A 23,187-nucleotide genomic window follows, 5' to 3' on the forward strand; every position below is an offset into this window, starting at 1 on the left:
CATATTTTTGGAAGTTTATACACACTTCCACTTCAAAACTTGGGAGTAGCTGAACCAGAGCGTTTTCATTTTAAAAAAACTTTTTGCTCTTAAATAAGACAAAACAATTTCACCCCAGGAAGTAAATTCCCACCCCATAATTTAAGCAGCAAGAGCATTTAATTTTGCCTACCGTCATTTCCCATTGAAGATAGTATCTTCTCACGCTCTTCCCATGGCAAGGCACTCAAGGTAGGCATGTCATCAGGGAACACAGCCCTCTTCCGACCAAGGGCAACAGCTGCCCGTCTGCAAACATGTTTTATACGAGGCCCTCGTATTGATGCCTCTGAAGAATCACTTTCTTGACCCTGATACAATTATAAACCAATTGGGACACATCAATTTTCAGATAGAGAAGTAAAAAATACCTAAGGTTCTTATCCATTGCATCTGCAAGTCTTAGCAATATTAACTACCTAAAATAAATATATACAAAAACTACCTTAACTCTTGGAAGTCAAGCACTGTTCACAATGTTCGTGAACAGTATTTAAGTAGACAATAAAGATATATTAGAATACCAACATAGTAATCAGCTATTTCTAATCTCTGGAACAATAAAGAATACAATAGTTCACATCAACTAGGTTCACATGCATATTAGCACAATTATTGAAACAACTGCAAGCTTTATAGAATTGACACTAGAGACCAAAACCAACAGCATATTCTAACTGAATTTATTAAATTTATGGGAAACAAACTAATGAAATATCATTAAACTCTTCAGGATTACATTCAAGTAATTATAGAATAAAAATAAGTGAGGTTCAGTAATACAAGGTGTCCATGATTTGGAGATGCCGGTGTTGGACTGGGGTGTACAAAGTTAAAAATCACACAACACCAGGTTATAGCCCAACAGGTTTAATTGGAAGCACACTAGCTTTCGGAGCGATGCTTCTTCATCAGGTGGTAGTGGAGGGCTCAATCCTGACACACAGAATTTATAGCAAAAATTTACATCACACTGTAAATTTTTGCTATAAATTCTGTGTTAGGATTGAGCCCTCCACTACCACCTGATGAAGGAGCGTCGCTCTGAAAGCTAGTGTGCTTCCAATTAAACCTGGTGTTGTGTGAGTTTTAACAAGGTGTCCAAGTAGAGAAACATGATTCCACTTAAGGAAAAGGCTGGGTATTTAAAATTGGGCGGTAGTTCTGAAACTGAACATTTCCTAGAAATGTACTGAGGAATGATAGTGGCAGAAGCTGGATGAGATCATTTGCTGATAACCCAAATGAAAAGAGGAGGGAGAAAGGAGGATTTCACAAACTCAAAATAAAGTTAAATTGGAAACCTGCAAACATTTTCACAAATAGTTCTCAAAGGACATGCTGACTCAATATTGATCAAATCAGTCAATAAATTACTTATTCATCCATGTCTCCAATTTAAAAATTTCTCTGTGGTTATATGGAAACATGGACACACATACAAGGATTTTTTAAGAATCATACATTTTTGCAGAATACTGTAGCATAGATACATATCCCAGCTCATCAACAGAATAAAATTGGAATAAATATGAATTATCATAACTGCACTTAGGACATATGAATCTAGCTATTGTGAATTTGTCTGTCCTTTCGTTCTAGAGCTGGAGACTAGGTGATTACTCTGATGCTATTCTGTTACATCATCGTCTAATTAAGTACTGCTGAAAGAACATTATATAAACAATATTTGATTGTCAGAAATAAGGTAACGCACATATAAATGTCAAATTTCAAAGTCAAAATAGTTGGTCAGAAAGATGGAGATTGAGTTTTTCATGAGTAACATTTTCGGACAGATGGAAATCTTTTCCCTTTACACTGCTATCACAGTGGTCATGTAGGAACTGATATGGCCTTTAGAAGTAGCATTAAACCAAGAAACAGCTTAAGTTATTAATAAAAAAATAAGTTGTAACCTCCATGGAGAGAGGTATTAGTTTCTGTACACCAAGTTATCAATTTAAAATTAAAAACTATTCGTACAAACTTATACCATTTCATCTTTTCTCCCCGCCACAGTGCAGAGAAGAATACTGTTTAGCTGCAGTGTATACAATGAATAAGTATTAAAATTAATACAAATCATCTAATTAATCTTCAGAGTAGAAATAATGCACCCAAATCTGCTTCCAGAATGGAAACATCATATGAATCATCAAAAGTCATAAGGACGCACATTGTCACAGCCATGTGATTTTGCAAATAATAATCCTTTCTGCAGCCAAGTTTATTTGATATCCCACGTTTCTGAAAAAAAATACAAACTGCCTCATAATTTCCCTGTCTCCTACAGGCCACTTCCCAGAATAGTTGACATTGACGCCAATGTGCTGTTTCCTCAATAAAAGTTATCTCTCCTCCAGTCAACCAGTAGTTTCAAATTTTTCTCATGTTTTCCTTGAAAGGTTTGCTTACAGAGACATCCAAGGCCAAACAAGGCTGGTTAGATCACCAAGAATGCCGAATATCACTACTTTACAATCAAATTTCAACATTAACATTAACCAGGCATGATCCTAACATGTACCAGATCAGAAGATATTTTATATAATCCTCTTTGGAGTTTCCAATCAACCATTCACAGCTATATTTTTGAGTCATCTTCATCCATCCACTCTTTATTGCGAAAATAGACGATCACTCCTTTTGGAAAGTGTTGTTTTGGGGAAGGATTCTCTTTTGGACAGCATCATTGGTTAAGGTTTGTCCCTTCAGCCATACAAGATAACTGAATCTATTCCTTTCATGTTCAGTTATCTTCATTAACATGGTTTTCTCCACTACTGTGCTCACCTTTTAACAGTCTGGCATGTCAAAATTCTTGAAGTTGCATCCAAATTCTAATAGGTGTCAATCTGTGTCAACTCTTTTATCAAAGTCTGTTTATAAACCGCTGAAATGAGAGATAAGCTTGTCACTGAGTTCTGTTGAAATCTTGGACTTTCCATCTCAGTGCAAACTTGTTTCCTTTCATAACCTGGTACATTCCAAAGTTGGCTTTGAAATTTGCAATGCCTAATTTTCTTGCTTGTTTCAAGGTGAAGATTCAGGTAAATCCATAAACAGAATCTGTTCTGGAGATTTTCACTGGCATATTTTGCCATTTTGACTTCCAATTGTGGCCACATGTTAGGGTTTCCTCTGCCTAATTGGTGTAGAAAGCTTGCTCCTACCTCTAATGTTCTCCAGTATCTTGAATTCTCTAGCTTCTGCAAAATTATTTGCTTACACTGTAAATCTCAAGACTTCAAGGTTGAACTGGACTGTGTATCCTCCATTCCTTCTTGATACCATGTTTCCATATTAGATAGTAGGATTGGCAGGAACGCAGCACACAACTCTGAAGTGATAGCCATAATATCACACGATGACATGTACAGACACAGGACTAAATCTTAAATAGTGAGCTATTACAAACATGTAAACTAGGAGCACAAGTAGACCATTTGGCCCCTCAATCCTGTTCACATTCAATAAGATCATACAATCATTTCCATCTATCTGGAAACCTTAAGTTTCTACTTGGGCAAGGGAATCAATCTACCTGTGCCTTAATAATGTAATCTCTGAAAATTTTTATCAAACAAAGCTTGCCACACAGACATTTAACTTCAGCTGAAGCAGGTCGCAAGTACAAAGAGTTTGGGTTTTTTTGGTTAAAAGTGAGGCATTGATCTACACACAAGAAATATGAACATCTTATTGTTTTTGGTAAAAATTCAGGGATTGGCTTTTATAGGTGAGCAGCCATTACTTGTGCTTGTAACATCCTGTTCAGTACGTTTAACATCTGTGCTTGAATTAGGACTTTATTCTGATTACACTATTAGCAAAAGGTGCTTCAACACACTTTTGCTAATAATCTATATTTTTGCATTTACTTCTCAACTGTACCCAGTTGAGAACATAGAAGGTCAACCAGAAGGGGCCTGATCCACTATTCATCCATCAAAATACATACTTTTTGGTGGTGTGGGACATAGATGCTTTGCTGACCTTTGTATCTGTATTTTAAACCACACGCTCACTCTCCTAAATATTTCTGTTAGGTGCACCCAAATGGATTGTGACAACATCTACCTGCACACAGGGTGTCTTTAACCTACAAAACGTAGCATAGGAAGCAACCCAAGGTACATTACAATGAGAGAAAACTTTCACCCAAAATGTTTGAGCTATAGGGAAAGGCTGAATAGGCTGGGGCTGTTTTCCCTGCAGCATCGGAGGCTGAGGGATGACCTTACAGAAACTTATAAAATCATGAGGTGCAGAAATAGGGTAATTACACAAGGGCATAAGTTTAGAGCGAGAGGGGAAGGATTTAAAAGGGACATAAGAAGCAACGTTTTCATGCAACGCGTGTATGTGTGGAATAAGTTGCCAGAGGTGTGGTGGAGGCTACGACAATTACAACATTTAAAAGGCATCTGGATGAATATATAATAGGAAGGGATTAGGGGGGTAAGGGCCAAGTGGTGACAAATAGGGTTAGATTAATTTAAGATATCTGGTCAGCATGGACAAGTTGGACCAAAGGGTCTGTTTCTGTGTTGTACATCTCTATGACTATAAGGAACATACACCTAGCTAGGTTAAGAGTAGTTAGGGCAAGTAACCGAAAGTTTGATCATTGTGTGGGCTGAGGAGGCTTTGAAAAGGTTCAGACTGAAGTGAATAGATACTAAGCCACATGTAAGAAGTTCCAGTGAGTATCGCTGAGGCACCTGAGGACTTTCATTGAAACTGAACAAAGGCCAAAGGCAGGTGATTGTACAAGTATGCTACCACAGCAAAGCAAAGCACTCCAGATGTTGGAAATCTGAAATATAGGCAGAAAATACTAGTTAACATATTTCTGACAACAGAGAACGTGATGCTACAACCAAGGCTAAAGAACTGCATTCTCACTCGTCCCACGGAACAACTCATCACAACATAAAATGAAATAAAATATTTTCTTCCAGTCACCAAGAGGATTAATCAAATTCTTCATATACATCATATTTTAAACCAAAAGGTCTATCAACCAAACCTCTTTACAAACATAATTATGGATTATTATTGAAAAAGTTTTATTCTGATAAAGGTGCAGTAAGCATTTAACATAGAATCAGTAATATATAAACATTAATGCATATTCCTCTAAATATCCCCAAAACACATGGAATGAAATATTAAGTTTCTCTCTCATCAAATGCTGCCTGACCTGCTGAGTATTTCCATTGCCCTGTTTCATGTGCAGCTATCATACTGGAAGGAATGAGGACACGTGGCACAGGTGCTATTGTTCTCATTTTCCCCATGTAGTTTGGGTAAGTGCATCTATCTCAACTTTTTTCCACCTCCTTAACAGAAAGTAGGAACTTGCTTTTGAGAAGAATAAAGTTGAACTCTCCATCAATTACTTCATCAATTAGTTCAAAGACATTTTATCAACTTACCTCCCCATTTTATTTAAAACCATCCATATGGTTTTGATAAGGGTGAAGGAAATCTTATTAGACTATTTCTAACATGATCATTACCAAACAGTTATGAGTTCCACCAAAGCAGTCTGTGCCAACTTGTTCTCGAGCTGTGGTTTACAACAGAAGAGGCAGCCATCTGATTGATTATTCTGTAAATGTGAAAAAAATCTAAAACCAATCCCTTGTTCAGCATTCTCCCCACAACAATGTAACTTTCCCAAAAAGACACACTGGTCTCTGCCTCGACCAGTGTGTGACAAAGCTTTCCCAGCACTCTATCTAAATCAATTGTTCAGAATCTCCTCTTGTCCTTTTAGTGACAATTTTATATAAAGAACAGTTACTACAGACTCTTCAACAATAGTCATCTTATCAAAGGTCTTTCTCATTTTATAAACATTTTCCATTAACTCCTGTCAGATTTCTCTATTCCAATGGAATTCAAGTATCTTAAGTCTCTCTTCATGAACAACATCCCAATCTGATGGATCTAACCCGTCTGTTCTCTATTGCTTCAATGGTTCTTATATAATAGGCAACTTAAAACAGCATACTGGGTTTTAAACTCTCTCAATTTGCAGAGTAAAGCTAAGCTTACAAGTCAGAACGGGGAAAATTTTGGAATCTGCAGTCATTAAAGAGAATGCCATGGACTATGTGTAACTCATGCAGCAAGCAATCTTCAGAGCTATTAAGGCTGTTAACAAATGTACAGGGCATTACTTGAACCTCATATGAAATGGTCATGACCACCTAACAACAATAATATTTTGCTATTCCTACGTTGAGACAAAAGGAAAAAGGAAACAAACTTTAAATTACTTCAGATTATCAAATGAGAAAGTTTCTGGTTTCCTTTCAAAGAATATATGCTTGATGGTTTGAAGATTATAAATGAAATTAAATCTTAAGGCAACTTAACTGTTCAATGTAAAGAATCAAACATTACCGGCTTCAAAATAAAAACTGGAATTGTTAAGTAAGACTAAGTTAAATATTTTTGACTTGGAAAGATGAGTGAATTCAGAGAAGGTGGTGGCATAGTGATAAAGTCACTGAATGTATAATCCAGAAATCCAGCTATGTGGACATTGTTTCAAATTGCACTGTGCTAGATAATGAAATCTGAATTCATCAAAACTCTGAAATGAAAATCTAGTCTATTGGCGAATATGTAACCATTGTCGATTGCCATAAAAACTCATCTGGTTCACTCATGTCATTTAAGGATTGAAATCTACAATCTTTACCTGGCCTGGCCTACATGTAATTCCAAACCTACAGCAATGTTGTTGACCTTATGGGCAATAAGTGCTGACCTAGCCAGCAACACGACCCATTCTTCGAATGTATTAAGTATATTGTAGCATCATCCACTGGGGAGGAACCAGTAAACCAGTATAAATTGGATCAAGAGATTTTGACACATTTTCATCAGAGAACAGATTAACGAAGATGGTAGGAGCACAGTCACATTGAATTTGTGTCAATAAAAGGAATGGGGCCAAATGGCCTCCACCTATTCCTTAAATTTCCTACATAGTATCTTCAAAAAGTAATATTTTTACTTCTGAAGTTTATAAGCATGTAAACAAAAAAAAGACTGGAATGAATACTGAACAATAGTTTGCATTTACATAGTGCCCATAAGATATATGAACACTTCAATTTCAAACAGATCTTAAGCAAGACTAAGTCAAAATTTACCTGGGATCTTGTTGGATCAGTTATTTTTAATGACTTGCTCTTCTCAATTTTGCAGAGCTGTGCTTTGGCTCTTCTCAGCAGGTTTGCAACTCGCTTATCAGTTGTTGGCATTTTGTCTGCTTGTGCAAGCATGCTACTAATAGCAGGTGCCGAATGTTTAAGAGTACCAGACGACAGCAGAGCGGTAATGGAGGAATGCTGAGCAGGCTTGTCTTTATTGCCGATGGAAGCAGCTGCAGTGTTTTCAGTATCACCTGTCACAGGCCCTACCTCTTCAGACCCAAGTCTGCCTTTCTTTGAATTCTTACTCCTCACATCGGACAGGTTTGGGGCTGGGCTATCACCCAGTGCCGCTACACCTTTATCAACTGATATCAACTTTTTGGTTCTCCCTGAAACTTTCTTCATGGAAGATGAAGCAGCAGCATCTGCTGTAGCTTTGTCTTCATCAACTGCCCTGGGAAAAAGAAACAAAGGTGCAGTACACTGAACCTCTGTGCCCTTACTCTGAGTCTTTTTTTCTTTGTCTTTCCTTGTTTCACGCTTATTTTCCTTTTCTTTGTCTCGATCTCTGTCTTTCTCAGACCCTCTCTCATTGTCTTTCTCTTTGGATAAATCTTCAGTTAATTTGTCTTTGTTTTTTCCTTTGTCCTTTTGGACGCTTGGTGCTAGTGATGGAAACAGCGGAGATGTTGGACTGGCAGATTCCACAGAGAAGCTGTCCCCTGGAGTGCTGGTGTGTCTAGCCCCCAGCTTTGATCTACCATCTTTATCCTTCACTGTTCCTTCAGTGTGCACCAAACTACCAAGAGGGGGAGTTAAGGCACCAGTTAGGATGGAGCTTACAGGAGATGAAGAGGCTACAGATGACTGCGGAGTGACTGGCGACAAATCTGTGGAAATTAATCGCCCACTTCTGGTTCTCATGGAGTGCGAGGGAGATTTTGGATCAGTGCGACTTGGTACATGCATCTCTTTCTTCTTCCTTCTGGAAGAATGGCCCTTAGCTGAAGCAGCAACCGAAGATCGACCCACAGCATGCGACGACACAGTAACAGACTCAAATATCCTGGAGTGAGCTTCACTCGGAGTGAATCGTGGAGCACGAAGTAGAGGACTTCTCTTATGAGTATCAAACCTAGAAGCAGGGTGAAGCTGTGAGAAAAAGCGAGGTGGTGGGGTGTTGGAGGATGCATGAAACCTGGAAGGCAAGCCAACATCTTCAGGAGTCAAAGGTGACGTTATGAAGTTATCAAATATTGGTTTGCGGATGAGTCCTTCTTTGGCATACTTTGCTGAGGAGAAGTACTGATGCGATTCTGGCCTCAGGTTTTTAAGCGATGTCCACTTAAATGTTGGCTCTCTCAAGATAGATTTCCGCTTCTCCGGCAGTGTGGTTGGTGGAATAAATGGTATTGTGGGAGGCATCAACCAGGGAGAGTGATCAGACATATTTGAAGATTGTTGCAATGGAGGGGGAGGAGAAAGCAAGGGTGGTGGCGGAGATGATGATGTTGGTTGCGGTGATGAAGTCGACAATTTCTTGCCTGCTGTATTGCTTCTTTCCGGCATCGAGAATCGATGGCCCTTTTTGTCCATACCACCTGATTCACTCTGCTGCGTAGTATTTAAGCAACTGTGCAAGTCTGTGGACTGGTTTGCTACTTCAGGAAGAGTCTGCAGTTCATCAGATGCCTGTGAATCAGTGGAGGTGACACTGGGGCTGCTTGACCGTGAAGAATCAGAGGACATTTGTGAAGAATGCTGTGAAACAGCACTAGACTTCTCACTAGACCCACAGGATATTGTGCTGAACCGACCAGCTGGAGTTGACTCTAGACGTGGTACCTTGACAGGAGGAACATAGCTGTCATCCTCTATAAACCTTTTTGGAGTCTTAATTATCCTCGAAGAAATGGCACTGATTACTGGCATGATAAACTGACGAATATTTTTCAGCTGAGGTGAAGCCATCCGTTTCTGTGCTCCTTTTTTGGCTCTCTGCAGCAACTGTTTTGCAATGGCTGCATCGGTTCTTTTTGTGACAGGTACAACTCTGACTGGTTTAGATATCCTGCGGGGCCTCTGTTTGACATCAGTTTTTACCTCCTTAGTCACTGACTGTTTTGGTGTTGCTGTGACATCTTTCTCCTTACGAAATTTCTTTTGTTTCTTGGGTTGTGGAGGAATAAGTAATTTTGGAATGGTCTTCAATCGCTCTGAAGATGGTGGCCTCCCTCTTCTCCGCTCAATCTTCGCCCCATTGCTATTTATCTGTAGTTTAGCTTTCTTTAATTTGGACTGCAAAGGGGACAGTTTGACTGCCCTAAGCTTCTTGATTTTTGTAGCCTGCTGCAGTAACACAGATGGTTTCTTTTTCACTTTCTTTTCTTTTTCAGTTTTTTCCTTTTCTGCTTTCCCATTCGTTGTCTCTTTCTTGTCATGCGAAAGATGAACTTTGGGATTGCTCAACACTGGAGGCCGACCTCTCCTCCTCTCCCCGCTGCTTTGCTCTTGCTTCTTCTCCTTCTCGTCAGGCTTTAACTCAGGCTTATTTGGAGGGGACAATGCTGAGGATGAATCAGATAACACATCTGAACTTTGAGAAGAAAATGTCCTTTGTCTTCCTCGAAGTTTTCTTTGAGGTGATTCAACTAAATGTTAAAGAGAAATACTGATGTGAGAAATCTTAGCATATTGTAGTTAACATTTTTTCAAGTTCAAGACAAATTACTACACCCATGTTAGTCACAGATGCATTCGCTAAAAACAAAATATATAACGGTTTTATTAAGGTTATACTAATAAATTGTGTTTTTCTCTCTCCCCCCCAAAATAAGAGACCTACTGCTTTTGTTTAAGCCAGAGAGCAGAGAAACTTAGATATTTACTGATACAACCAACTCAGGTTGAGTGGGCATTCTGACTAGAGAGGGATAAGAAATAGGGATGAAGAATGCATTCTTTATAAACACTTTATTGCAAAATCTGTATATGTCACAAACATCAAAAAGGCAGACATGTGGTTAAACATAGGCAAGTTGAATAATGAGTTGTAAGGATTAGAAATATACTCAAAATCACTCTGATAAATAGAAATAGGTATCAAGCTCAACTTAATGCATCAAATGCAACTGTCAGTGCAGCAACTGGTGGAAATGATTAATAAAGACAACCATAATGCCAACTGATAAAAAGTATTTCACTGTTGCAATGTAAAAGTCAGGGGTGTAAAGGGACAGAATCAGGAAGGGTATAACAACGTTCCAGGTACGTGCTGGTGTTCAGGCACTGGTTCCAGTTATAGTGTAGCATCAGGAAATGGATTCCTGTTCCTTTTGGATCAACATCCAGGTTAAAGTGCACTTTTAAACTACCTTTCTAATGGCAGCCTTTCAACACTTGTTAGGTTGAAAATGAACTACACTTTCCTGAACAATGCCAGTGCCAGCAACTCAGAACAACCCAATACTTCAAAGAAGGCCTCAGATGCCAAACTCCGAACTGCAATTGTAAACCCCTTAGTGTCTGTTTCAGCCACAAGCAAGGACACCTGTTTTGTACTGAGATGTGAAAGACAGGGATTCATAAACCTTAAGAGATTCTGCAATCAAATTTCTCGGCCCAAATATTTCTACTTTTAAATCTACCAAGCTTTGCAGTTGTTTGAGAATGCAGAAGAGTTGATGGGGATATTCAAAAAATTGAACAGTGTTGTTAGAGCAAATCAAGAACCATTTCTACTGGTAATTGGTGTTTAGATGATACAGATGGTAAAGAACCAAACATGTCATGCCTAGAAGTGTAAAGACATAAGCAAGGATCTTAAATTAACTGAACCAGATAACAGGAAGGTCAATACAAATCAAAGTGAATTGAAAAGCAAATGAGACTTAGAGCACAGCAGGATGTGTTTTCTACAAGTTGGGATTTATCCAGAGTGATGGATGGAAGGCCTGTAGGGACAGTAGATATGATATACCATAAATTAGCTGACTTTTTAAGTGTGTGTTTCAACAGCAGTGGGGAGCTGAGGATAGTTGCGAATGTAGGCAATGTTTACTTTTACCTGGTAAGGGTAGAGGACAGATATTATAGCATTGGTGCTTCTGATGTTCACATGGAAGGAACTGTGACTAATTCATGCCTTGACATTGCAAAGCCAGCCTAATGGCACAAATATTACCACTGGATCAAGAAGAGTGACGGAGAAGTAATTTTGTTTTAATTCTTTACAGGATCTGAACATCGCAGATTAGGATAATATTTATTGCTTATGTCCATGTACCCATGAGCAAGTGGTTATGAGCTGTCTTCCTAGCTCATGGGGGCTACAAACAATCCAGGGCTTTTAGCAAAGAAATTTGATCTAATGACACTGAAGAAATTGCAATAAAGTTCCAAGTTAGAATGGTGTGCAGCTTGGTGGAAAACATGTAATTGGTGATACTCCCATGCATCCATTGTATTCATCTTTCTACGTGGTAAAGTTTGCAGTTTGGAAGGTGTTGCTGAAGGAGCTTTGGTGAGTTACTGTAATGCATCTGCAGTACAGGGCTGCTGCTGAGCATCAGTGGTGGAGTCAGCAAATGGTTAAGATGGCAGATGGGGTACCACAGAAGGGGCTACTTTGCCCTGGATGATGTTTAAGCTGCATCAAGACTTGATAGGCTGAACAGTTTACTTCTACTCCTGTCTCTTATGGTCTTATCCATGCAAATGAAGTGTTCAATCACAGTCCAGATTTCTCCCTTATGAACAGGCATTGGGAAGTCAACGGTTGAATTACTGCTACAGAATTATGGAGTTGTACAGCATGGAAACAGACTCTTCAGTCCAACTTGTTCATGCTGACCAGATATCCTAAATTAATCCAGTCCTATTTGCCAGCATTTGGCCCATATCCCCCTAAATCCTTCCTATTCATGTATCCATCCAGATGCCTTTTGAATGTGGTAATTGTACCAGCCCCCACCACTTCCTCTAGCAGTTCATTTCATATACACATCCTCTGCATGTAAAAGTTGTCCCTTAGGCCCCTTTTAAATCTTTCCCCTCTCACCTTAAACCTACGCCCTGTAGTTTTGGACTCCCTGATCCTGGGAAAAAGACCTTGGCTATTCACCCTAACCATGCCCCTCATGATTTTATAAACCTCTATGTCACTCCTCAGCCTTGACACTCAAAGGAATATAGCCCCAGGCTATTCAGTCTCTCTCCGTAGCTCAAACCCTCCAATCCTGGCAACATCCTTGTAACTCTTTTCTGAACCCTTTCAATTTAATGTCTTTCCTACAAGAAGGAGACCAGAACTTAACACAGTATTCCAGAAGTAACCTAACCAATATCGTGTACAGCCACAATATGACCTCCAAACTCCTACACTCAATGCACTGATCAATAAAGGCAAGTGTACTTTCTTCACTATCCTGTCTACCTGTGATTCCACTTTCAAGGAACTATGAACCTGCACCTCCAGGTCTCTTTGGTCAGCAACACTTCCTGGGTCCATACTATTAAGTGTATAAATCATGCCTTAATTTGCCTTACTAAAATGCAACGCCCCACATTTGTGACTCCTCAGCCGATCACACCATCTGATCAAGGTACTGTTGCACTCCGAGATAATCTTCTTCCCTGTGCACACCAATATTGGTGCGATCTGCAAGTTTACTAACCGTACCTCCTATATTCATACCCAAATCATTTATATAAAAAACAAAAAGCGGTGGAGCCAGCAACTAGCCTTGCAGTACACTATTGGTCACAGGCCTCCAGTCTGAAAAACAACCCTCCACCATCACCCTCTGACTTCAAGCCAATTTTGAATCAAAATGGCTAGCTTTCCCTGGATTCCACATGATCTAACCTTGTTACCAGTCTACCATGCTGAACCTTGTTGAATGCCTTGCTGAAGTCCATACAGACAATATCCACCATTCTGCCTTCATCAATCTTCTTTGTCACTTCTTCAAAAAACTCAAATTAGTGAGACATGATTTCCCAAATACAGAGCCATGCTGACTATCCCTAATCAGTCCTAGCCTTTCTAGGTACATTTAAATTCTGTCCCTCAGAATCCCTTCAACAACCTACTCATCACTGATGTTGGGCTTATCAGTCTATACTTCCCTAGCTTCTCCTTACCACCTTTCTTAAATAATGGCACCACATTAGCCATCCTACCTAGTCTTAGCAGTCGGACCTGTTCTTCTAGTCAGAGTTACTTACATGGTTGACCCAGTTTAGTTTCTGGTCAATGTTCAAATGTTGACAGAGGAGATTCAATGATGGCAATGTGACTGAATGTCAAGCAAAGACCACTAGATTCTCTCTTGTTGGAGATGGTCATTGTCTGGCACATTACGGCCTGGCAGCACTTATGTGGCATGTATTACTTGCCAGTTATCAACCTAACCTTGAACACTGTCCAGGCCTTGCTGCACATAGTTTTTGTATTTCACTTGCTGGACATGGGCACAGTTGCCTGGCCAGTATTTATTGTCCGTTCCTAGTTGCCTTTGAGAATGCTGAGCTGCCTTCTTGAACCATTGCAGCTTGACCCACAATGCTTTTAGGGAGGGAATGTCAGGATTTTGACTCAGCGACACTGAAGGAACAGCAATATATTTCCAAGTCAGGATGGAGTGTGACTTGGAGGGGATGTTGCAGGTGGTGGTGTTACCACGTACCTGCTGCCCTTGCCCTTCGAGATGGAAGTGGTTGTGCATTTGGTAGATGCTAAAGACCTTTGATGAATTTCTACAAATCATCTTGTGGATGGTAGCAGCAGTGTGTACTAAGTGTCAGTGGTGGAGGGAGTGGATGCTTGTGAATGTGATGCGAAACAAGCAGGCTGCTTTGTCTTGGTTAGTGCCAAACTTCTCAAGTGTTGCTGGAGCTGTACTCATCCAGGCAAGTGGGGCTATTCTATCACACTCCTGACTTGTGCCTTGTAGATAGTGGACAGGTTTTGTGAAGTCAAGAGCTGAGTTACTCGCTGCAGTATTCTGAGCCTCTGACTTGCTCTTACAGCCACTGTGTTTTTGGGGCGAGTCGAGTTGAGTTTCTGAAAAATAGTAACATCAAGAATTTTGATAGTGGGTGATTCAGTGATTGTAACACCACTGAATATCACGGGCAGTTATTAGATTTTCTCTTATTGCAGTTAGTCACTGCCTGGCATTTGTGTGGGGTAAATGTTACTTGCCACTTGTCTGGATATTGTCCAGATCTTGTGCATTTGAACATGGACTGCTTCAGTATCTGAGGACTCACAAATGGTGCCAAACATCTCTATCATCCGCAAACATCCTCATTTCTGATCTTATGACGGAGGGAAAGTCATTGATGAAGCAGTTTGAGATGACTGGGTCTCGGATACTACCCTGAGGAACTCCTGCAGAGACATCCTAGAGCTGAGATGTCTGACCTCAAATTATCAGAATCATCTTCTTATGTTCCAGGTATGACTCCAACCAGCAGAGAGTTTGCCCCTAATGCTAATGGACTCCAGTTTTGCCAAGGCTCTGAGGCCATACTTAGTTAAATGCAGCCTTAATGTCAAGGGTTGTCACTCTCACCTCACCTGTGGAATCAAACTCTTTTGTTATCTTTGAACCCAGGCTGTAATGAGATCTCGTGCTGAGTGGCCCTGCTGGAACTCAAACAGGGCACATACAAACAGTAAGGTAAAAACAATGACTGCAGATGCTGAAAACCAAATACTGGATTAGTGGTGCTTTGGGCTTTTGTCCGAAACGTAGATTTCGCTGCTCGTTGGATGCTGCCTGAACTGCTGTGCTCTTCCAGCACCACTAATCCAGTACATACAAACAGTATCTGAGGAGTCATGAATGGTGTTCAACATTGCACCATCACCAGCAAGCATCCCCACTTCTGAACTTACAATGAAGAGAAGGTTATACATGAAATAGCTGAAGATTGGGCATAGGACACTACTCTGAGGAACTCTTACAGTGATGCCCTAGGATTGAGGCAACCACAACCAACTTCCCTTATACTAGATTTGACTAGCAGAGAGTTCTCTTATTGCCACTTTGTTGCTCAGTGCAAATGACCCATCAGTTTATGTTATATCCCGTCATAAACTTATCAAGTCTTAATCTCAAAAAGGGGAAGAAATTGTGACTTTGGCTCTAGACTAGAAATGTGACTTTTTACATTTTCTTCACATATCCGCCTAACTAGCTGAATGTTTCTTTTTTTTGTTCAGATTTCAAGCATTTTTAGTATTTTACTTTATGTCCTGAATCTACTCAGCTCTCATGGAAAAATGGGACATGTTAACTCTCGCTTCATAAGTACAAATATTCACACTGGTGCAGAACTGCCAAACCTTAAGGATCCAAAAAAACTCAACAAAAAAAAACTCGCTGTAGTACAAACATAAAAACAGAGAAAGCTGGAAATACTTGTCGGGGCTGGCACAGTTTGCAGAGAGAAGTGAACTGTCAACCTTAACCTTTATGATTGATGGTCTTTTAAAGGAAGATGAGAAAAGACTTTTTTTTAAAGGTCTCATAAAAGCCCTCGTATTGTTCCTAGACTACTTTAACCAAAATCATCGCTTCCCTCAGCATGATAATTGCTTTCTCGCAGGAACTGGTCATTTTCCCAAGGTCTCAGATCAGAAAACTTCATCACAGTGCTGCTCACCGGATTAGAGCAATATAGCATAGCATACAGTAACAACAACAGCCAAATCAAATGTTTTTGTGACAGATGTTAAATTGGCCCCAAGGAGTTAATATATAATAACTTATTTACGAACAACAATATTTTCCAGATGTCTAATGAAGGAGAGTCTACCAGCATTTGAAAACTGCTGACAAATTCTCAAGAGTCTATGTTATTTTAATAAATTTTTTTGAATTCCTAAAGGAGCAATCCCTACTTTCCTGTGACTGAAATATCAAAATGAGAGTTGAAATAATTAATAATTCCATTACAATGGACCTTTAAGTTATTTTCCTCTGTTATGAGCTAGAGATTTGCATAGCATCTGACACAAAGATCAAAATGTTAAAACAGAATCATATGAGCTCCATCAATGGTCTAACAAATGCATTTCCTAGTGAAGCATTAAATCATGTAAACTAGAAGACAGCAACTGGGCCATAAACAGGATGCAGAGAAAGTTGGCTGAAATTAGGCTTCTGATTGCTACTTAAACATATCTACTGAAAAGGATGCACATATGGAAAACAGATGGTGACAGCTTCAGCTTTGATGCACCTTGCAGTACAACACACACTATCAAGCTCGCACAAGACAATTGTGTGGTATGAATGGAATTCCCCACCTATAAAATGACACCCAGTGAGTACCAGGATCTATGATACGTGGAGAACAGACAAGAGTTGGGAAGACTTAAGAATTGTAGTACGAGCTCTATAAAATCGGACTGCTTGGCTTAATGAAATCCAAGTTAATACTTCAGCAAAGTACAAAGTACAACAATGGAATCTGCCAAAAGCTGAAGGCTCGGTTAGAGACAAAAAAACCTGCAGATGCTGGAATCCAAGGTAGACAAGCAGGAGACTGGAAGAACACAGCAAGCCAGGCAGCATCAGGAGGTGAAGAAGTCAACATTTCAGGTGTAACCCTTCTTCAGGACTGGGAGTGGGTGTAAGGGGAGCTGCAGATAAACGGGATGGGGGGAGGTGGTGAGGTGGGAATAGGTGAACACAAGTAAAGGGTACGACCTAGTTGGTCGATGGAATGAATCCAGTTGGTGCCAAGAAGGAAAAGTCGATCAGAGCCCAGAGGACATTGGAGAACATTGAGTTCTCCAATTTCAAATAACCTCCTTTCCCATCACCCAAATCCTTTCCCAAGCCCTCACCTCTCCCTTCCATTCCTCTCATCAACCAACCGGGTTGTACCCTCTACATGTATTCACCTATCCCCCACCTTACCACCGTGGCTCCCAACTCATTTTATCTGCAGTTCCCCTTACACCCATCCCCAGTCCTGAAGAAGAGTTACACCTGAAATGTTGACTTTTTCACCTCCTGATGCTGCCTGAAAAACTGAAGGCTGTCCAATGAACCAAAGAGCTGAACAAACAACTCATGAAGCAATCTGTAAAGACCTTATTGGAAAGTGCTGTTTTATATGAATGAGAAATTGGACCTTAAGGAAAGAAGAGACTGACTTGCTAAAATGGTTTGAAATTTGGGTTTGGAGAAGAATGAAAAGAGCCAGTTGAACAGAGAAAGTAACAAATGAAGAAGCACTGTGGAGAGTAAATGAACAAAGTAAACAAACAATGAAATGTAATTAAAACAGACTGAATCTCAGTAGGTATCTCAAGTCATACAGTCACACAGCACAGAAACAGATCCTTCGGTCTAACTCGTCCGCGCTAATCAGACATCCCAATGTGACCTAGTCCGATTTGACAGCATTTGGCCCATATCCCTCTAAACCCTTCCTATTCATGTACCCATCCAGATGCCTTTTAAATTTTGTAATTGCATCTGTCTCTACCACTTGCCCCCTCCCCGCACCCCCCCCCCCCCCCCCCCACCCTTAGACCTATGCCTTCTAGTTTTGGACTCACCCAACTTTGGCTAATCACTCTATCCATGCCCCTTGTGATTTTATAAACCTCTATAAGGTCACCCTACAACCTCTGATGCTCCGGGAAAAAGGCCCCAGCCTATTCAGCCTCTGCCTATAACAAAAATACCTTCCAGTCCACAACATGACATCCCAACTCCTATACTCAATCTACTGACCAATGAAGGCAAGCATGCCAAACGCCTTCTTCACTACCCTGTCTCCCTGAGACCCGACTTGCATGTAATTATGCACCTGCACCCCTAGATCTCTTTGTTTGACAACATCCCCCAGAAACCTATCAAACTGAGGAAACACATGTGTAAGAGACATTATGGAGGAGAAACTTCAAGAAAAAAAGTAAAATCAATGGTTTATTACTTGAAAATTGAAGATACTGGCACAGGAAATTGGGAAATGAAAAGACTGGCACAAGATACAGACATGAAAGGAATACTATAAGTTAAGGAAATGCCTTTGGGCAGGAAAGGAAGAGAGGGGATGGGGGGGAGGAGGAGGAGAAGAAAGGAGGGTAATAGTGGTGTTTTGGTGTGCATTTATAATAGATAACACAAAAAAAATAACATTTACTTCTCTGAGGTCTAGAATGGCATCTAGTAGGGCTTCGTACGCTGTTGTCATCTGAGCAGAAACCCAAAAACTGTTCATCCTGAAAGACAAATCAAAATCTGAAATTAGGAAAACACATTTGACTGACTGCTGACTTCACCTAGAATGACTACAGAATCAGATAAGTGTTACAGTACAGAAAGACATCATTCGGTCCATCTGATCTGCATTAACACCTCTCCAAATGAACATCACTCATTTTGCTGCCTTTCCTCATATCCTTTTATTTTTGAATAGAAATAATCATCCAATGTCCCCCGAATTCCTCATAATGAACCTGTATCCACCAAGTTTCCAGGTAGTGCAATCCAAAAATTGTACGAAAACGTTCTTTCCTCAACTTAATTTGCTTCTTTTAAACCTATGCCTGCTCATTATTTATCCTTTAAGGAGCAGACTTAGGAGCAGTAAGGCCTGTTTTCTTTTGGATGACTAGGTAGTAGAGCACTACCTATTTCAGCACTGAATAGGCTACAACTTTATTTATATAAGACAAATGAGCTACATTAGAATGCCAAACAAACATCCCAGTTCAATTCTTGCAACTGGCCACGGCAGCCACCATTTACTGAAATTTACTTTGTAGAGAAAGTAAAGAATTTGCTTTTATGTTGCTTTTCACATCTTCAGGACAATGTAAGCTAGAATCAATTACTTTTCAAGGAGGATAGTAGACATAAACCAGAGAATTACAGACCAGTGAGTCTCACGTAGAGGGACGTTTGGAGAACAGAAATGATCTCCATTTGGGGAAGGCAAAGTTGGATCAGGAATAGTCAGCATGGCTTTGTCAGGAGTCATGGCAAACAAACTTAATTAATTTTTAAGAGGACATGACCAGGTGTGTAGAATTGGGTAGTACAGTCAATGAAGTTTATTTGGATTTCAGCAAGTCTCTGAAAAGGTCCCACATAGAAGATTGATAAAGAAGATAAATGCATTTTTTTGATTATATGTTTTATTGGGATCTGTCTCCTGATTAAACTTTAAAAACATAAATACATAGGTACTACGCTAGCTTGCAGCAGCAAGACTGTGTTATTTTCTGGGCTATAGATTTTTAAGATGCAAAGATGGCCTTTAGTAGAGTGATGTGCTCTTCCTGTTAGATGTGGATGATAAGGGACAGTTTTCATGTCACTGATGATTATGTCTGCTAGAAGTGTGCTTGGTCGCGAACTTTCTCAGATGGCATGATAGGTTGAAGCAGCACTTACAGGCAATAAGGAATTTACAGGAGCTAGGAGGTGTGAGTTGCAGAATGGGAGATGAACTGAAGAAACGGGTAGTTTGGTTACCTCCAAGTGCAGGAGTCTCCTGTGGCTATTTCCAAAACTTTATGCAGTTTTGGAAAATATACAGGCTGATGGACTCTCAGGGGAACATAGTACTGACAGCCCGTTTTCTGGTACCAAGACTGGTTCTAATCTAACAAGGGGCACGTCAGGCTCCAAGTGATTTGATTGTAACGATGGACTCTCGAGTCAGAGGCACAGACAGATGTTTCTGCAGCCAACAGCTAGAAATCAGAATGGTGCATTGCCTCCCTGTTGCAGGATCAAAAATATCTTGGTGAGGTTGCAGAATATTCTGAAAGGGAAGAAACATTGTACACACTGGAACTAATGACACAGGAAAAGGATGAGATTCTGAGGAGAGAATACAGGAAGTTAGGCAGGAATTTAAGAAGGAAGTCCCTAGAAGATAGTAGTACCTGGTTTACTCCCGGTGTCACGAGCTAGTGAGGGTAGGGTAGAAAGATGGAGCAGATGAGTGCATGGTTGAGGAGCTGGTGCAGGGGAGGATTCACATTTTTGGATCATTGGAATCTCTTCGGGGGTGGAAGTGACCTGTATAAGAAGGACAACGGAATTTTAAGGGCACTAATATACTGGTGGTGAGATTTGCTAGAGCCGCTCGGGAGGATATAAACTAGCAAGTGATGGAGATAGTGAGGAAAGAGATTGGGCTGAGACCAATAAAGGTGGAAAAAGGAGCAAGGCAAACAGTCAGGGCAGGCAGGAACAAATCAGAAAGAGAGGCTGGACTGATAAATTGCATTTATTTCAATGCAAGAGACCTAACAGATAACACAGATGAACTCAGGGCATGGTTGAGAACATGGGACTGGGATGTCATAGTAATTAGAGTTGTGGCTCAGGACTGAAAGCTTAATGTTCTAGGGTAGAGATACTATAGGAAGGATAGGAAGAGGGGCAAACTCACATATACACACACACAGACATAAGTTTATGTGGTGAATTTGCATATGCAGACACGTTCTATTTTAGTCAAAAACGCATACAATCTGCAAGCAGTCAATTTTTGACTGTAACATTTTGGTTCCTGAAGAAGGGCTCATGCCCGAAACATCGATTCTCCTGCTCCTTGGATGCTGCCTGACCTGCTGCGCTTTTCCAGCAAAACATTTTCAGCTCTGATCTCCAGCATCTGCAGTCCTCACTTTCTCCCTGTAACATTTTATAAACTTCTACTTTGGATATAGAACCAGTCTGACTCAAGACTGGGATACAGATAGACTCTAACCTCACATCTTTAATGCACTGTCTGAGCTGAGATGTCACTTTTTTGCTTTATAAAACTTTAAGTTATCTCGAGAAAGACTTAAACGAAGTTCTGGGATTTACATATTAATGAACCGAAACCTGCAACCCATTCTAAAAAATGAAAAACTTAACAGCAGGCTAGGTTTGTCCAATATATTGTTTCAGTTGCATGACACTGTAATCTTTTGCTGTAAATTCTGTGTCTTATGATCCTGCTCCGCAGCTACCTGACGAAGGAGTAGTGCTCCGAAAGCTAGTGCATCCAAATAAACCTTTTGGTGTTGTGTGATTTTTAACTTTGTCCACCCCAGTCCAACACTCGTACCTCCACACCTATAAGAGGGTAAAGACAATAGGAGTATACTTACGAAGGAACGCAGGATGGCAAAAAGGGGACATGAGGTAGCTATGGCAAATAGGATTAAGGAGAATCCAAGGGTCCCTTAAAGATCAGCAAGGCCACCTATGTGTGGAGCTGCTAAACAAGTATTTTGCATCAGTGTTTACTGTGGAGAAGAATATGGAACGTAGTGGACATGGGAAAAGAAATAGCAACATTTTGAAAAGTGTCCGTATTATACAGGTGGTGGTGCTGGACATCTTAAAATGCATAAAGGTGGATAATTCCTGGAACCTGATCAACTGTACCCTGAGACTCTTTGGGAAGCTATGGAAGTGTTTGCTGGGCCCCTTGCTGAGATATTTGTATCATCATTAGCCATAGGTTTGCTAACGTGATACCACTATTTAAAAAAGGTAAGGAAAAGCCAGGGAACTGCACACCAGTGAAACAATGAAAATCGATGGTGGGCAAGTTATTGGAGGGAATCCTGAATGACAAGATTTACATGTATTTGGAAAGGCAAGCACTGATTAGGGATAGTCAACATGGTGTTTTGCAGAGGAAATCATGTCTCACTATGTTGATTAAGTTTTTTTTGAAGATGTAACTAACAAGATTGATGAGGGCAGAGCGGTGGACATGTTCTATATGGATTTCAGTAAGTCGTTCAACCAGGAGATTCCTCTTGGTAGACTGGTTAGCAAGATTAGATCAGATGGAATACAGGGAGAACTATCTGTTTGCATGCAGAACTGGAGCTAAGGTAGAATACAGAAGGTGGGGTTGGAGGGTTGCTTTTTAGACTGGAAGCCTGTAACCAGCAGTGTGCCATAGGATCAGTGCTAGGTCCACTGCTTTTCATCATTTACCTAATTAACTTGGATGTTTACAGAGATGAATGGTTACTAAATTTGCAGATTAACCAAAATTTGAGGTGTAGTGAACATTAAAAAAGGTTACCTCACAGTGCAATGGGATCTTGATTGGATGGGCCACTGGGCTGAGGAGTGGCAGATGGAGTCTAATTTAGGTAAATGTGAGGTGTTACATTTTGGAAAGGCAAATCAGGGCAGGTCCTATACACTTAATGGTAAGGTCCTGAGGAGTGTTGCTGAACAATGAGGCTTTCAGGTGCAGGTTCATAGCTCCTTGAAAGTGGAGTCTCAGGTAGATAGGATAGTGAAGAAGGCATTTGGTACATTTGCCTTTATTGGTCAGAGCATTGAGTATAGGAGTCGGGAAGTCATGTTGTGGCTGTAGAGGACATTGGTTAGGCCACTTTTGGAATACTGCATTCAGTTTAGTCTCCTTGCTATAGGAAAGATGTTGTGAAACCTGAAAGGGTTCGGAAAGGATTTACAAAGATGTTGCCAGGGTTGGAGGGTTTGAGCTATAGGGAGAGGCTGAATAGGCTGTGGTGTTTTTTCCCTGGAGCTTCAGAGGGTAATAAACCTTATAGAGGTTTATAAAATCATGAGGTGTATGGGCAGGGTAAATCAACAATGACTTCTCCCTGGGCTGAGGAGTCCCAAAACTAGAGAGCATAAGTTTAGAGTGAGAGGGGAAAGATTTAAAAGGGACCTAAGAGGCAACATTTTCACACAGATGGTGGTGTATGGAATGAACTGCCAGAGGAAGTGGTGGAGACTGGTACAATTGCAACATTTAAAAGGCATCTGTACGAGTAAATGAGGTTTAGAGGAACATGGGCCAAATACTAGCAAATGGGATTAGATTAATTTAGGATATCTGGTCGGCATGGATGAGTTGGACTGAATCGTCTGTTTCCCTGTTGTACATCTCTATGTTTGATCCAAATGTGGCTTTGTGATAGGAGACATAA

The 23,187-nt window shown here is 40.4% G+C and overlaps 1 protein-coding gene across 4 annotated transcripts in view; it reads right to left on the reverse strand.

Moving 5' to 3' along the window:
• kmt2a (lysine (K)-specific methyltransferase 2A) overlaps positions 1 to 23,187 on the reverse strand; it is a 146,158-nt gene that overhangs the window by 89,782 nt on the left and 33,189 nt on the right. For all 4 annotated transcript variants that reach the window (XM_072593403.1, XM_072593402.1, XM_072593401.1 and 1 more), the window contains exons 2-4: positions 18,396 to 18,474; positions 7,218 to 9,871; positions 173 to 350 (exon numbers count right to left, since the gene is read on the reverse strand). In XM_072593403.1, the coding sequence (XP_072449504.1) occupies positions 173 to 350; positions 7,218 to 9,871; positions 18,396 to 18,474 (2,911 nt within the window). The remainder of the gene's footprint in view (positions 1 to 172; positions 351 to 7,217; positions 9,872 to 18,395; positions 18,475 to 23,187) is intronic.

Source organism: Chiloscyllium punctatum, chromosome 23, assembly GCF_047496795.1.
Source record: "Chiloscyllium punctatum isolate Juve2018m chromosome 23, sChiPun1.3, whole genome shotgun sequence".
In the NCBI taxonomy this organism is placed as follows: Eukaryota; Metazoa; Chordata; class Chondrichthyes; order Orectolobiformes; family Hemiscylliidae; genus Chiloscyllium; species Chiloscyllium punctatum.